Consider the following 17,530-nt stretch of genomic DNA (forward strand, 5'->3'; position numbering starts at 1 on the left):
TACTGGCTGTTTTGTTCATTAGTTATCAACAAGATTTGAAAGGGAACCTATTGTACTTTTGTCACAATATTTATTTTTTGATGAAAAATCACACCAAAGGCATATTCTCTAAATCAGTAATCAAGGTTTCTGAACTCAAACACCTCGATTTGTAGTCTTGATTGTTCTTCCGTGAACATACATGTCACAATAATCCTCATTTAAAATGTAATAATCATTTACAAATGTAGATTTTCTAAAGATTTTAGAAGGGTATTTTATTTAATTTTTTTATTACACTTAGAAAGTCTATGGCTATAAGAAACTTTACAAAACACTAAAAGTTTCAAGAGACACGGCTGGCAGCCTTATTCATAAGTTTAACATTTGTTGTGCCAGAAAACCTTTGAGGGTGTTGAAGTGCAAGATATCATTAAGGGGAATACAATGTTTGATCGGAGCAACTAAGAAAAACCCTCAATTGAATGGCAAAGACTTGCAAGATAACCTGATGGAGAAAAAAAAAACTAAAAAAACATTTCAATGCAGAGTATAAGAACACTAGACAAGCATGGCTCTTGACCAAGAAGAACATTAAAGCAAACATTAAAACGACTTGAATATGATCAAATCCATTCAAATAGACCCGTGGAGTTCTGAAAGAATGATTTATGGAGTGATGTGACCAAACTGGAACTGTTTGGACATATTTATCAGAGGTATGTCTTGTGCAAAAAGGACAAAGCTTATGAGCAGAAGAACAGCATCTGCATGGTCAAACATGCAGGTGGTCTAGTCTTGGGGGAGGGGGTGCTTTACTGTATGAAGGACAGCATGAATTCATTAAAGTTTCAAGCCATTTTGGTAAAGATGGTGATGTTTTGGTGCAGAGACTGAAGCTTGATGATCAATGGACTTTCCTGCTGGAACTTCAGCTTGGTTAAGACATCAGTCATAGAATGTTCTTTAGTGGCCTGTACATTCTTAAGATTTAAATTTGAAGCAGTGGTAACGTGTAAACCAAAGATTATCATTGATCTGGAAGCTTTTTAAAGCAAGGAATGGGCCAAGATTGAAGTAGAGTGGTGACCAGAAGCTTCTAAGCACTGACAGGCTGCGTTTATTGGAGGTTATAAATAATAAAAGATTCTGCACGAAATTTGACTTTTGGGGTTGAATAATTTTGCACATGAATGTTTACATTTACATTTTTAAAATCAGTAAAATGTGCATTACGAACTTTTTATAATAGTTTAGTAAAAATAATAGGCAACAAAATGTATTGCAGATCAAGTAGGTGGAATAATAAAATAAGATAAATAACTTGATGTGAAAATTATTATTTATTTATTTTTGAACAATCAATCATGAAAACCTATTCCAGTTGACCCCAAAAACAAAATCAAGAATTTGTAAAAAGGGCTTAATATGTCCTCTAACCTTTAAGGTCTTCAAGCGCAATCACATCTCTAGAGTTACATACTTTTCTTTGATATTTCTTCCCACACGTTTCCAGAGAGCAGGTGATGTGGTACATTTGCAATTCGCACGACACCATGCTGGACACCATGCTGGAAGGTTATTCTGATTTGTCTGATCTGAGCGATTCTGCTCACACACCGCTGTGAACCATAAACCACGATACCGGGGAGAGCAGATTACTATAAATGCTTCCAATCTGTCCTTTGTGCCCTTACCTCACTGGAACAGCCTTATATCATTTCTGATGTTCACAGTCCCATCCATCTCTTTGTTATGGACAGTAAATGAGGGTACATTATACAAATGGGATACATACAGAATAGATGGTCATCTCTATACTGCTTTACCTTGACTGACTCCCACAGAGTAACAGCACGTCCCCGACACACGTGCCATCTGACGATTGTTCGATGAGACATGGAAATTGCACAATTTTCACAGCAAGTCCTTAGAAAAAGAAGAAACACAATATCTGACCCCGTTGACAATCTGCGAGCCAATTAGATTGCGGGGCATCCAATTAATCCTTTCAATAAAAAGCCGTTTCTGCTGTTTCTAGAATGAATGGATAGTAAGGTCAGAAATGAATGCCGCCTCTGCACTGCACACGACATTTGGACACGACTGTCATAATAAACGCCAGACATTACAAAATATAAATGTTAATAGTTATTATAACTGATTACTTATTAATAACCATGCATTTTTAATGAGTGTTTTAAATACGTGTTTAAATGTATCAGGAGTTTTTCGGAAAAGTTCAACAAAGTATTAATTCTCACACCGATCTGATTGAAATACATTGGAATACATCACATCCGGTCGGTGTGTCACATAAGGTGTAGGCGCTCAAGTTTAACGCATCCAAAGTTCAAATCAGATCCGAAAATTTGCAGATGGCCGGCACCCGACGCAGCCCCTGTCCGTAGCAAATAAACGACTTCCCGTCCATCAGCTGTCGTGTGCAGTGGAAAGGCAGCTTAAGTCTCTGTAGAGCTGAATGGTCAGTGGTTAATTCTCTAATTCAATACAATAGTATGTCTTTTAAAGAATTTTTAAATCATCTCGCAGATTCGGTAGTACTCAAAATGAATAAAAACAGTGAAATGCAATCTCAGAACATTGCACAAACCTGCAATAATTATAATAGTAATTTATCTAACTATACTTTGTTTTTAATCTCCCTTTATTAACCAATGTATTTGCTGCTTACCTTCGATTATCAACTTCAGCAAACTAATATGCAAAAATGACATTACATATAGCCTACATCACATTTGTTTAATAAAAAATAAATGTTTTTGCTGAAACATGTTGAACTTTCTTCTCCTGCATTCTATTTTTCTTCAATCCAGAATGGCAGAACTGCTTTTTTTTATTTCTTTTTTTTATGTGCACTCTACTGTACTTTTTATTTCGCAATTCCTTCAGCCTGAGGCTCATTCATTTAAATTGTGCTGTGAAAATGGCCTTTACATTTTCCAAAAATAGAAAATAGAATTTTTTTTTTTTTTTTTTTAAACAAACAAGCACACCCAGGTGAGAAAAAGTAACACAACACATCACATTCAATAAAAAGTAACTAAATGCCACAAATAGTTACTTTTTTATGGAGTAACACAATATTGTAATGCATTACTTTTAAAAGTAACTTTTCCCAACAGTGGCCATGCTTTCTAAACTGTTGCAATGTAACAGAAGTAGCAACAGATATTTTCTTCAGTATCGTGATGCATCTGAATGAACCAAATTATGAGAAGGGGGGAAAAAAAGTATGGCTGGGACTTGGTTTATACACCTGTTGTTGATTGGATTGAGGAAAAACTGAATTGTAACGGAGGGAAGGTTTAAGCAGAATAAATGATTGGAGAAGTCTGGCATACATGAGCAAAAAGTCTGTCATTTCACCAGTTATGGCATTTTGATGAAACATCACAAGGTCAATAAAAAAAAGCATACATGTATGATTCATTCACAGAAAGATGCATTTAGAAAATGAATAACGCAAGGCATTAACATTTAATAATAATTATTTTGTTGTTTTGTAGTGGTACTCAAATCCAGACTACAACCTTTTCACACCATACATGGAGCACAGGATGCACTTCCCCACTCAGCCTTTCTACATCCTGCACCCGAAATACATCTGGCAGTTATGGGATGTGATTCAGGGGAACAATCTGGAGAACATCCAGCCCAACCCACCCTCCTCAGGGTTCATAGGTAAGACCCTCACATACGCACTCACACATGCCCATATTCTGTGCTACCGTTTCAAAACTCCAAGAGTGGAATTTGTAAAATAACTGTTTTTAAACCACGTTCACAGTCCCAACCCAAACTCTTTCCAGTATTTGAGGTGAAACTCCCATTTAAATCCCAGTGGGACAGCTCAAACAAACTGATTGCATGTGTTTTTGGTGCCACAGAAATTGCACACTTCACCTTTACTTTGTCCCCAAATGCACATCTTTTTACCGTCTCCCAAGAAAGAGGCTGTGTTTTTAGAAATCTGTGCTTGAAGGTGTTTTATTTGCCTCTCAACTGGCATGTTTCCATCATCAAGTGAGTACTACCTTAAATGCTAATAGTGACTCTTCACCAAAGCAGCTACAGTAGGTTACAACGAGAAGCCACAATCGAAAGCATTCACTTCACTTCTCTACTCATGTTTTTGCCCTTTTGGTTTTTAATCTAAAATATAATGCTCACAGAATGGTACTTGCGCATGTCTGTTGTCAGGCATATGATCAGCAAAGCACAAAGAAGGCCATCCAAATTTTAGACAACAGTAAAATGACAATACTAATATTTATGGCTGTCTTAATTATTGTTGTAGAAAACCGCAGGGAGACCTTAACAGTAGGGGTGGCACGGTACATGAAAAAACATCCGAACCGTTCGGTTCGCTTGTCTCGGTTCGGTGCGTGTGTGCGTCGCGCGGTTCGCACGGTTCGACGCATGCGCAATGTAGCCTTGTGCCCGTGCTACTGCTAATACAATGCTAAATCATAAATCAGACAAATGTAGAATAACATTACAATGTCCAGCAATCGATTTAAATAGTACACTGGGTTTACTTAGACATTTAATGAGATCAACTCCACTAGGCTATATGTTGTTTTTTTCACGTGAATAAATAGGCTACATAGATCGACTGTTCCACGTACCGGTATGTACTTTAATGGTCCAGTGGCAGAACTTGCCAAGCGTGTCAAAGGTTCTGAGTTCTAATCTGCACTCGTATATATTTTTCTTTTTCATCAAAACCGATTATGTTTATCAGCGGTTGTATATCAAGCAGGGACAGATTTGTATGAATTTTGTTTTGTGATTTCATCGGAACGAATAGAGTAGCCTAGAGTCTCCTCAACGGACTGAAGCGCGCGTCTGAGTGAAGAATGTGCGGCCGCTGCGGTGTGTGCGCGAGCCACGAGAACACTGTATCAGCGCCACTGATCGCAACGGCAACGAGCACTTTGATCACTTGATAAAAAAAAACACATTTCAGCGCTAGATTGCTTCTTATTTAACAAACGAACGAAACGAATACTTTGCTAGTTAACTGGAAATGTTTTATTTATTTGTATTGGTACATCCGTGCTGGGACATAATATCAACCCTGGCAAAAAGTGGTGACAAATAACTGTCCGACACAGCCCACGGGAAATGAGAAGCTGCGTTTTGCAAACACACCCCATTTATGAAATAAATAAATTAATAATTAGATAATTCAGCTATATATCATATGCTGAAGTACATTTTTGGAGTGTTAAAGATTAAAAGAAAAAACAACAAGAAGAACCATACAGAACCGAAAACCGTGACCCTAAAACCGTGATACGAACCGAACCGTGGGTTTTGTGAACCGTGCCACCCCTACTTAACAGATTTATTAACTACTCTCATTACGAAATTTGGTAAATGGTTTGCATATGTTGAGTTTTCAAATACACAGCGCTTGAAGAGATATGTTTCTGTGGAACATTTTTTACTGAGAAACCAAGATGCTGAAAACACTGGATCATGAGCTCCTCGCGTGTAAAAACAGTGGTGTGCTTCACTTTGAAATGTCCAGCTTGTCATACTATATAGTTATATAATTCAATCTCAGTCTTTTTGATTAGTAAATTGCACCAAACTCTGAGTAACACTAGTTCATATACTAACTGGTTTTTACTCCCATTTAGCACTTGGCAGGTGTTAATCTGAGCCCTGGCTGAACGGATGAGGGTGTCCTGCACACAGCCGCTTGCTCTTTTAGTGCGTATCATAAATACGGAAAAATCACATCCCTGGTTGTGAATGTATTGCAACATGAGCTGCTTGCTGAAGGCAATTATGCAGAGGTGCGCATCAATGAGTAATGCGCTCTAATAAAACGTACACAAGCAGTGGAGTGCAGTGGTGAAGGACTACACGCCTGTGCACATTTATATTCAAACGCTCATACCTTTGGGCTGAACACGTAATGCGCGTGTGCACGATGTCTGCGTTTTTGCGGGTTTGCGTTTTTAAGGTTTGCGCAGCGATAACGGATAATCGTTTGCACCTTCGAACCTATTTCAGGGAGTGCGTTCTCGAGACACCAGGCACTGTTTTGTGCGGATGGGCGGCCGCAGCGCGTTAAGGATTTTCCTGTTAGAACGGTGTTGTGTTAGCGGCCCTTAAGTTAATAACTAATGATCTTCGCAACGGAAGTGAATCAATCAATCAAAACTAACTTCAGCTGGACAATAACTTTACCCTAGAGCTCGACAAAACAAAAAGGCAGTAACTGCATTTTTGGCCAAAAATGAGTTATCATTTCCATGACATTCAAGGCATCCTTTGTTATGTGACAAAACATTTTATCTCAAATGTGTGTCGTTTTGGAGAAAAATGGTAGTCGTTTGTACAGTAACTGCAAAAAGCCCTAGTGAAACAAAGCATGAGTACAGTAACATCCATTACTGTATTCTTGTTGTGTTTTACCTAACAAAAAATAACCGTGTTGCTGCGCAGTGAAGTTACTGTTTCCATGGTGAACACACACAGCTGATTTTGCGGCATCCTCACGGGACGGTTTTAACATTTGCGATTTCACCCTTCTAACTTTTTTCAAATTTTGTTTGAGATGGCACAAAGCCGGGGAAAGAAAATGGTCGAACTGGCGTTGAAAAGAAAACGCCTTAGAAAAAATCCTACCTGATTTGTAGGTATAGCAGATACTACATTACAGATACAGAAACACCCTCAGACACACATTAATCTAATACTCACACATAATAATGTGGTCCTATTAAAAATAAATTGTCCCCATTTGGGCCTTGATACAGCTTAGCAATGTGAGACTTTAAGCAGCCGTTTCAGCACCAAGAACAGCTTCCGATTGGAAAATATTGACCTAAAATGGTCAATTAGTTTGGGTTTGGTATATCCATGTTCAGGAAAACAAATGGTTCCAATTATTTCAAAAACAGTGTATCTAACACACCCAGAGCCCAAGTTGTGGCAAAATAGTTTTTGGAGAATCTGTAGTTACTGCCTTTTTCCTTGGTATGGTGCCACGTTTTTGGTAAGTAATACAAGTAATACAAAGCAAGAATACAGTAACTGCAAAATAGGGGTAACATATCAAATTAAATATGAGGATTGATATGTACAAAGAATACAACTACTACCTACAACTACTTAGGCTGGATGACAGGATAACTTTAAAGTCATTTTTCTCAGTTCTGCACTCTGCGTAGTTACTGCCTTTTTGCTTTGTAGGGCAGTGTTGTAAAGCCTAAACAATCTGTTACGGTAATTTCCTATTATCTCTGTAAAGCTGCTTTGAAACAATCCATATTGTTAAAAGTGCTATATAAATGAAGGTGACTTGACTTGACTTTAAAATGAGGCAAAGTGCTTAGTATTTTTCTTTGTAGATTTATCAAATGTAAATTCATGTCCCTGTTAAAATTAATGTTGTCAAATTTCCCTGGTTAAACAAACATTACATAAAGACCAAATACAATTCTATTTGATATGTTTACACTATATTATACTTTATTAAAACCAAGTTTAAACCAAAGTATAAAGTTAGTGTTTTTGCACATTTTTACATTTATTCCAAAATAATAAAGCCAGTGACAATTTAAACAATATATTTTATTTTATTATTTGAACTGTTGTTGATCTGTTCTTTTTAATAGTCAACTTATTTTCATCAGTCATCAAGCTCTGTAAACACTGGTCACAGACACGAAAATGTAGGCTACCTTTTATTTCATCAAGCTCATTGCTCACAAAAAAAAGTCAAAAACCAATTCAAGTTTGATTTTAACATGACACAAAGCAGTGATATCTAATTGGGTGAGTTGTTTACTTACTTTTTAATTAGTTCTCCCATTCAACCTAGTGCTGGGCGGTATGACCAAAAATTTAAATCACGATATTTTCAAAATGATACCGGTTTCATGGTATATGATGGTATTTTTTATTTATTTTTTACGCATGACTGGGTGTTAACCACATTTTCTACTGATTGAGAGAGAAAATACTGCAGTAGATTGACATAGAATGCCCTATTTTACTGTCATGAGTGAATATTGTAGAAAAATTCCACACTTGTATTAATACAGGTTTGCAAGGCCCCACAAAATGATGCTGTTTACAAAGAGGTGCCAGCAGGAGGCGCTTTAGGAGTGGCAGAAACGACTGTAACCTGTTCCCTTTCACTGCGTCGATGACGCTATGGGGGAACACCCTCCACGTGAACCTGTGTCTGAAAAGCTATCCAACCACGGCAATCTATATTGACCGGCGACAGCCTATGACGTCACTCGGAGGCTCGTGAGTATGAGCTGCCGGATGATGATGTGTTGTCACTAAAATCTGATCTGACAGCGAGTGCTCTGCTGGGCAGCCCAAGAAAGCAGGAGATGGCTGATGAGAGTGAAGAGGATTTACAACCCAAACCCTCACAGCCACCCTGCCCCACGTATGATGAGTTGTGAGTGTTATGAAACGCGATCAGCGAGGCTTTGCTGCCGTAGGAGCGCATGAAGGAAGTGACTGCTCGTGGCAGACCTTACGAACGGTTTCTTTCCAGCCATAACGCTCCAGCTCCCGTGAGTCTTCCATTCCTGCCTGATCTACACAATGAGATCAAAAAGGCATGGAAGAACCCGTGTTCAGTGCACATCCATCGCTATCAGCGAGCAAACTACGCTGATGTTGAGGGGATGCGCAAACACGGGTATGTTTCGATGCCTCAATTGACGAGAGGTTTGCGAACTATCTCACGGTTGTAGAGGCATCGACACTAAGTGCTCTAGCCCTGCTTTTTAAACAAACATCGCTCTTAAATGGCAGGACATACACAATGGTGGGTCTGGCTAGTGATGCCTTGCACACAATGGCTGTGCTGCAAGCACACCATGCTGATCTGCTGTAAGATTTGGACCAAGGTCGGGGTCTTTCCCCTGACGCAGTGGACGAGCTAGCTCGCGCTGCACTACAGATTAGCTCTCCAGGCCACCAAACAAACAGCCGCCACGATCGGACGAACTTGATGGTGGCGATGGTGGCCAGGGATAGGCATCTGTGGTTGAACTTGGATGACATTGGGGAGAAAGAAAACTTGTCTTCTCGATGCACCAGTGTCGCCTTCTGAACTTTTCAGCTCCTCCGTCGAGGCAAAAAAAAAAATCACCTCTGTGATGGGAAAGTTCAGAGAGGCGAAGGCGCGTTCGGTTGCATTAAATCTTACATCAGTGTTCCCCAACCCTGCTCCTGAAGGACCCCCAACACTGCACGTTTTCTTTGTCTCCCTAATCAAACACACCTGATTCAATTCATCAGCTCATTATCACATGGGTTAATACTGCGGTCCGAATCTGCACACTTCCTCACCCCAGGCGCTTCTTGCATCAGCCCTGAGGCTGGACCTGTGATGAGTCATTCCTTCAATGTGGAACCCTTCTGTAAGTCTGGCGTCGTTTTGAGCCGGCCGCCAAAGCAAATTTTTGTCCCGCCAAAGCCTTATTTGATCGGTGAGTAATGTAGATGACTGCTGCGCTCGTGACAGGGTGCATGTTTAACTGAGAGAGAGAGAGAGAGAGAGAGCCCCTCACCGTCTTCAAACTAATCCAAGCCTTTCTCTCTTTCCTACGCGCATATTAATTAAAATCAATTGAGAAAGGTAAATTGTAAAAGGTCGGAAGACCGAAGTTTCACGTGGAGCATTTGAAGATTTGTTTTTCTGAATTACCGCTGGATGTGAATTGTGTTATGCATTTGTAGGAGTTTCCCTTACAGATGCAAAATGTATGGGAGGAGAGTATTTAAATGAATCATGCAAGGTAATTTACTAAGGTTTGCGCTCATCAATTTGCTGGTAATTGCACCATTATGTACTGCCCCCCAAAAAAAGTCTTAAACCAGACGCTAATTTGCTCTGCTCTTGGTAGATTGCGCTGGTCATTATAGAAATGATCTGTGTCTGTGTTCTTTCATTTGCGTGTCGTCAGTAAATCACACAGAACTTTCCACTCCCCTTTGGAATTGCGCTCTCACGCTAATTAGCCCTGTTTCGTAAATCTGGCCCTTAGACTGCATTAATCAGCCAAACCTTGACAAACTGAACTCTTATGTCAAATTAAATCAATTCTGCTCCAAAAGTGTGTGAAAACACCCCAGTTGTGGAAAGTGACCTATTGCATATTTCTAGGTCTGACTTCTGCTTTGACAGGAGCTTGTGGGATGTTTGCTCAGTCTGTGTTGGCTAAAACCACAGAGAGAGTAGCAGATGGAGACCTCACGTTTTCATCCAGCAATGGAGCTTTTCAACCTAGAGCTTAGAAGAGTCTGACCCACATTCAGCACCAACAGAATCACTGTGACCATATGTATGATGTTGCATAATTCATTATAGTGTATTAAAGTCATGGAAGGGAAATGGCAACAGATCTTTTCTTCTGAATTATGACGTACATTCGAGGGTAACGGATTATCGTGAAAAAAAAGTAGGGCGGTGAATTGATTCTATCCATCGGATGTTGATTGAATGGAGGCAGTTCTGAATGTTTGCTTGCATTCAATCGTCAGAAAGGGACAGGTTTATACTTTGTCCATCAAGAACTGATTGGATGGTTGTGTTTTGCTATTGTTGTGATGTCATGCGAGTGACAGGTTGGTCCCACCCTCATGCCAGAAAACGCGTCATCAGAGAAATGTCGCTGCGAGAGGGAGGGGGAACTGTATTGAAAAATAATTTTTCACGGATCAATCATTTATAATAAATATTTCAATATTCTAAAAAAAAAAACGGAAAAAAACAAGGATATGCTGAATTTCCATTTCATGCCAGCTTTAAATGATGACAAAGAATGATCCAAGCACATCTGTTTAGTCTCAATGCCTTGTGTCTCTGGAAGTCTTGCATCTACAATCATTCACTCTCATCTCCTCATAAAGCTTGAGCTTGGCTGATAAAATGCAGCATGACATTGCTTCAGGCTCAGGAATAACCGGCCGTAGCTACAGATCTACTAAACTCCACTGTGTATGAGGGTCTTTTCCGTAGGTAATCCGCTTGTTGTCTGAAGTCCTGTTTCACTGTTCCAGGGTCCAAAAGGTCAATCACATGACAAAAGCAAATAACAAACGATACAAATATGCACTCACAATGTGCTTTAATAATACCGAAAAATCATGATCCTAAACTTTATTTCCATAGCAAAATCTAAGGCCAGACAGTGATTCATCATTTGAATGTGTTTAGAACACTGTATGTTACAGGAGACTGGCAAATTTTTCCTTTTTTTTAATTAGAGTTAAACATTTGAGGTTTAGAATCAAACTGCCTTGTGTTGTGACCACTGCACATGTTTTCTTCATTTTTGGTTGAAGAAATCCTGTTTAAATTAAATTTTGTTATTTATTTTTTTCAGTTTCATTTTTATTAGTTTAGCTCCATAACAGAATCTCAGTTGGCCAGACAGCGATTCATCTTTTCTGAATCATTAAAATGTTGGTGCCTGGAGACTCTAGTGTACACCATGATGTTGTTAAAAGCATAGCTTAACCCTTATATGCATGAATGTTTTGCCAATCATAAGTGCATATTCAGGTCTTTAGCAACCTGTATCGATATCTAACAATAGTGGATCTGCTACAATAGTATAAAACTCTCCTTAGTGTTTTAATAATAACAAAATAATAATAATAAAAACATTGTTACCTTTTGGAATTTGGAAGTAACATTTTCTGTCATCTGGCTCATATTTGTGATTTCTGATTGCATTCAGTCCTTGCTACGCAGTTAAAGGTATAGCGGAGGATGTTTTACTTCCTGGTGGGTAGTCTAAACTATTGGTCCTCCTAATTGTCAATCATTCTGGTGAATCAATCAAACTTTTCAAAAAGTGGAGAGGGCGGGTCTTATCTAAAATTTGGAAAGATCCTCCGCTATACCTTTAATTACCATTTCAAGTTTAGCTAATGATACTTCCTATTCTTTTGTTTTATGCCCGCGGTAATTATTAGCAAAACATCACATCATTGCGTGCATCAGACATTTCCACCTTGAGGAGTAAAGGTAATTGTTGTCAGAGATTCAATCATTGCGCAGAAAAATATATAATTATACTATTACATAGTGTGGGTTGACCCTATACACTTTTTATTTTATAAAAAAAAATTAGAAAACAGACATTCTGTGTGTGTATGTATAGGCCTATATCTTATTATATTGTTGATAATGAATAGATGATCTACTAAATACTAAGGTTTATGTCTAACTTTAAAAATCAATTAGGGGAAGGGTAGTGAATGATGCCCCGGGTCAGTAAAGCTCTCAGGTATGCGTTTAAGGGTTAAAGGTGTGCTATAAATGAATGGTGCTCTTAAATGGCTGTTGAGATGGTATTCACTGAATACAGATGAAACTGAGTGGAAGCTTGGACCCAGTAACGGAATGTAATACTTCATTATGACTTAAGCGGATACCACTGAGTTTGAATGTGGATACATTTGTTTGAAAATTGATATTGTGGCAAGTCTAGCATGGTGCATAGTTTTGTACAGTGGGAAACAAGTTATAATTACTGGTTCAGAAAGGGTTTAAAGAAGGTTTAGAATTCAAACACAACTCACAATCATTTAATAGCGGTTAATGCCTCTCTGACAGACAGGTTCTCATAAATCATAACCCCGGGACACACCAAATCGACGCCAAGGAACTAGCGCTGATGAAAGCCGACTGTGTTGTCGCCTCGCGTTGCCTATGTCGGGGGGGGAAAGCTGCAATTGAACACACAGAGAGAACTACTGCCGACTGTCAGCTAGAATGCATGTTCTGCGCCTGCGTGTAAATGAGACAACGGTCTATTTCTGCAGATATATTCATTCAAAGGAAAACCGACGTTGCAGATACACAAACCATAAACAAAGCAGTGCGTGCTTACCGTTTTGAATATCAGTCCTGCTAAACACTTTCTTTATTCCCTTCCGCTCATGTTAATATTGAAATATTCACCAAGGAACACTCAGGTAAGATGACGTAACATTAGAACAGCCTTCTATCTGTACCGTTTTGACTTCTTTGCTCGCTGTTTTGCTATTATTCTTGTGCACTGACTTGTTCACTAAGCTGAATAGCTCATCAGAGTTCCCTCCTTCACCGACGGCCCGACTCCGATTCAACATGTCGAGTCGGCCGAAGAAAGGCAGACGAGGACCAATTTCTGCCAACGGTGCGGAACACACTGAGAAAACTTAGTCGGCCGACGGACGTCTGTCGGCTTGGTGTGTCCCGGCTTTAGACTTCTGCAATCAATTGGTGGTATTCATACATTGATCTGCATTTATACAGTACAACAAATAAAATGGCTCAACAATTTGACAAAAGGCAAATATCCATTTTGTAATGTTGTGACAATTATTAACGCGGCTACTTTCTTACAAATAGACATATATTTAAATGCAGAAATGCTCACATTGTCCCTCTTGGTGTGTTTGGCACTTCATACACAGTCCTTTCAGGGTTATAGCGATGGGAGTGATGTTCATGAGGTCGAGCAGTGTCATTGAGTCCTTAGAGACACTATTCAACCCCAGGCATACATTCAGCATGTTGCAAAAGAAAGTTTTTGTTTTCTTAAAAATCCCTCTGAGAATTCATTGTTCTGGATCCCAAGTGAATCTTTCATACTTGTGCATTATGCATAATGTGTTTTGATCTTTTGGGATGAAGGTTCCCTCTGTGGAAATGGATCTTTACTTATTGCGTTGTTCCTGAAACACTGCCGTTGTCACAGATGTGAAGTGCTCTGGATCAGCGTGCCTCTACTTTTATTCTAAAACTTTTATTCTAAAACTTTTATTCTAGTTTTGTATACATCAGTGACCTGGGCTCAAGACAGCAATATAACTCATTATATGATATATAACTGGGAACAATATGAGGTATGATGGAACAGATACGTGCTTTCTTTGGTATTGGTAACAAAAAAAAAAGGGGGGGGGGGGGGGGGGGAAGTGTTCTTAGCAAGAAAAAAGCTTATTGTTACATTCAAATATAATATATAATTCATGACATGTACATGTTCAGTAGTATGCAATATGGCTACATTTTGTCCTTCACAGTTCACATGACAGACATTTAACACAAAAGAAATACTGCTCAATGCCTTGTGCAATATCAGCATAGTCAACTTGTTCTTCATGATGACAGTTTCAACAATAGCAATTGATTAGTTAAAATGAAACATTAATGAAAATGAAACTTTTTATTTTAAACAGTTAAAGACAATAAAAGGATATATAAAAGAAATGGAAAAAGGGCTACAAATACTTGTTTATTAAATCTAGATATACCACATCATGCGTAATCTGCAAATTAAGTTTAAAAAAAAAAATGCATGTTTCACATGTTGTGCAAAAATGGTTTCAAATACTTTACAAAAGTAACAATATATTGTGCAGATTACAAAAGTTACTATATATTGTGCAGATAAAAAATTAAATAAAATAAAAACTATTTACATTTTGAAAAGCAGCAGAACAGTTTAAATAAAGTATAAATTATATTGAAGTAAATTTGAAATCATAATTTGTTGTTTTGGTCTTTTAGTACATCTAAACTTTCAAAAGTTTGGGCTTGTTAAGGATTTTAGTTTTTTGAAAGTTTCTTATGCTCACCAAGGCTCCATTTAATTAATCAAAACAGTGAAAACTGTTTATACACTAAAACCGGTAATATTGTGAATTTTGTTTAAGTTTTCTCTTTAAATATATTTTAAAATGTAATTTATTCCTGTGCTGGCAAAGCTCAGTTTTTAGCCAGAATTAAGTTCAAAAGATGAATAAAAGTATACATTTCTTTAAAATTAAATAAATAAATCACTTACCGACCACAGTATTCTGAATGGTAGTGTATAATATGCTTTTTCTATGTGTTAAAGGTGACTAAATGAATTCTTAGCAGATGTACACAGTAATATACTAGTCTCACTCTTCCGAGACTGTATAGAACCATTTTTTGTTGGGACATTTTTATTTTTTTTTATCTTACATATTGCCATAAAAGAACATAATTTAGATTGTGTTTTTGTTTGTGTGTTTTTTGATGCAGCTGTAAAAGGAAGCATAGGAAAATGAAAACTGTGGAGAGGGAATGAGTTGTCTAGTTGATAGAGCAGGATGAAAAAGGCCAAGACAAAGAAAACCATTGGAACGAGACTGTTACATTCTGTAAAACAAGGCAGGGTTGAGGATCATCCACATCCTGGTCTGGGATGGCTCCGGTTAAGAGGTGACCTCTGGGGGGTTGGATCTGTCTGTGGCAGGAGTGCTGCAGTTGTGGATGCCGGTGGAGATCTGGGCAGTGCAGGCAATAGTGTTACTGTAGACTCTACGGTTGAGCTGGATGACTGTGGTCTTGGAGGGCATGGACGTGTGACCATTCTGCATTAAACTCCTCTGACAGCAAAACAAGATGCGGAAACACCTGTAGAACTTTAGACAAAAAGAGAAACGCTTGAGACCTGAGAAATACTGTCAACAGTCGCAAAAATGTAAAGGCTTTTCAAACCGATTATGTAATTTTACTGCAAATTTTAACTGCTAACAATTTTTTTTTAAGTGTATGTTAAATTATAGTGCAGTCACACTAGCAAAAAAGGTCTGTTATCCATTGTCAATAGAGTTGCGGTGGATGAAGCACCATTCTCACAGAAATTCCTTTCAAACCAAGCGTTTTTCTGTTGGTCAACGCGGCAAACACGCAAGGCCAACTTAAACACGGGCGGAATAAGCGTGGAGAACTTTTTCACCCTTACATAATACTCCTGATCATGCAGATTCCAATTTTCTATTGAAATGTCTGGATTTCACCAGCAAAAGGGAGTATACTATTGTTAGAGTTTGCAAGACCAACTTGAACACGACTGAAATCTGTGTGTGGAATCTGCCCTTGTTCGAAACTCCCGATTGTGCAGATTTCTATTTCTTAATGAAATTACTGGATTTTGCCCAGCAAAATTTCACAGAGCAGCGATAAACACAACTGCACCTTTAACAAAAGCAAAATGCATTCTGGGTTGTATTTTGCTTATGTAAAGTATATGCTGAATTTTCTCAGAAATTGGTGAAAAGTTTTGCTGTGAAATCATAATTTTCTGCTGTGATTGGTCATTTTGTCTTGCTGATATTGGTGTGAATAGACAGCCTTAAAGTCAACACGAAATCCAATTTATTAAATCAAATCAAATCAAATCACTTTTATTGTCACACAACCATATACACAAGTGCAACAGTGGTGAAATTCTTAGGTGCAGTTCCAAGCAGCATAGCAGTCATGACACAATGGACGAAACAATTTACACTTACAGATTACACCTCTAATGTGCGCACGATAACTCACAGCACCATATATACTATACAATATACAATAAATAATGTACAATATACAATATAGACATCTATACATACAATAAATACACATGCGAAAAAAAATAAATGTAAATATACAGTAGGTTAAGTTGAGGTGTTTTGAGATGCAGTGTGTTTATGGTTATTGATCACTTGGGATCAGGAGTTAAGAAATCGAATTGCTTGCGGGAAGAAGCTGTCATGGAGTCGGCTGGTGCGTGTCCTGATGCTGCGGTAACGCCTACCTGATGGTAGCAGTGAGAACAGCCCATGGCTCGGGTGGCTAGAGTCTCTGATGATCCTCCGAGCTTTCTTCACACACCGCCTGGCATATATTTCCTGGAGGGAGGGAAGCTCACCTCCGATGATACGACTGGCAGTGTGCACCACCCTTTGCAGGGCTTTGCGGTCGCGGGCGATGGTATTGCCGTACCAGGCAGTGATGCAGCCAGTCACGATGCTCTCTACAGTACTGGTGTAGAACCGTGTGAGGATATGGCGGTTCATTCCAAACTTCCTCAGCCGTCTCAGGAAGAAGAGGCGCTGGTGAGCCTTCTTCACAACGGCCTTGGTGTGGACGGACCATGTGAGTTCCTCTGTGATGTGGACACCGAGGAACTTGAAGCTGCTGACTCTCTCCACCGGTGCTCCATTGATGGTGATGGGGTTGTGTTCTCTGCCACTCCTCCTGAAGTCAACCACTAGCTCCTTGGTCTTGCTGACGTTGAGGAAGAGGTTATGCTCCTGACACCAGCGTGACAGAGTGTGTACCTCATCTCTGTAGGCCGTTTCGTTGTTGTCGGTGATCAAACCTACCACCGTCGTATCATCAGCAAACTTAATGATGGTATTGGAGCTGTGAGTTGCCATACAGTCATGTGTGTACAAGGAGTACAAGAGTGGGCTGAGAACACAGCCCTGAGGGGCTCCAGTGTTGAGGGTCAGTGATGAGGAGATGTTACTGCCCATTCTAACCACTTGGCGTCTGTTTGACAGGAAGTCCAGGATCCAGCTGCACAGCAAGCTGTTTAAGCCCAGAGCCCGGAGTTTCACATCAAGCATAGAGGGCACTATGGTATTGAATGCTGAGCTGTAGTCTACAAACAGCATTCTCACATATGTGTTCCTTTTTTCCAGGTGGGAGAGAGCAGTGTATATTGTAGATGCA

At 39.1% G+C, this 17,530-nt stretch overlaps 2 protein-coding genes and 1 long non-coding RNA gene across 5 annotated transcripts in view; 2 read left to right on the plus strand and 1 right to left on the minus strand.

The window, feature by feature from the left end:
• st6gal2a (ST6 beta-galactosamide alpha-2,6-sialyltranferase 2a) overlaps nt 1-17,530 on the plus strand; it is a 79,327-nt gene that overhangs the window by 55,364 nt on the left and 6,433 nt on the right. For all 3 annotated transcript variants that reach the window (XM_082175826.1, XM_082175828.1, XM_082175827.1), the window contains exon 5: nt 3,510-3,684. In XM_082175826.1, the coding sequence (XP_082031952.1) occupies nt 3,510-3,684 (175 nt within the window). The remainder of the gene's footprint in view (nt 1-3,509; nt 3,685-17,530) is intronic.
• On the plus strand, nt 2-1,930 carry LOC309503188. Its single transcript, XR_014207545.1, has 2 exons — nt 2-1,199; nt 1,237-1,930. It is a non-coding gene; the product is annotated as an uncharacterized lncRNA (long non-coding RNA).
• tmtops2b (teleost multiple tissue opsin 2b) overlaps nt 14,983-17,530 on the minus strand; it is a 63,573-nt gene continuing 61,025 nt past the window's right edge. The window contains exon 4 of the mRNA XM_082175858.1: nt 14,983-15,447. Within this exon, the coding sequence (XP_082031984.1) occupies nt 15,238-15,447 (210 nt within the window). The 3' untranslated portion in view covers nt 14,983-15,237. The remainder of the gene's footprint in view (nt 15,448-17,530) is intronic.

This window comes from Leuciscus leuciscus (assembly GCF_965113295.1).
Source record: "Leuciscus leuciscus genome assembly, chromosome: 7".
Taxonomy (NCBI): domain Eukaryota; kingdom Metazoa; phylum Chordata; class Actinopteri; order Cypriniformes; family Leuciscidae; genus Leuciscus; species Leuciscus leuciscus.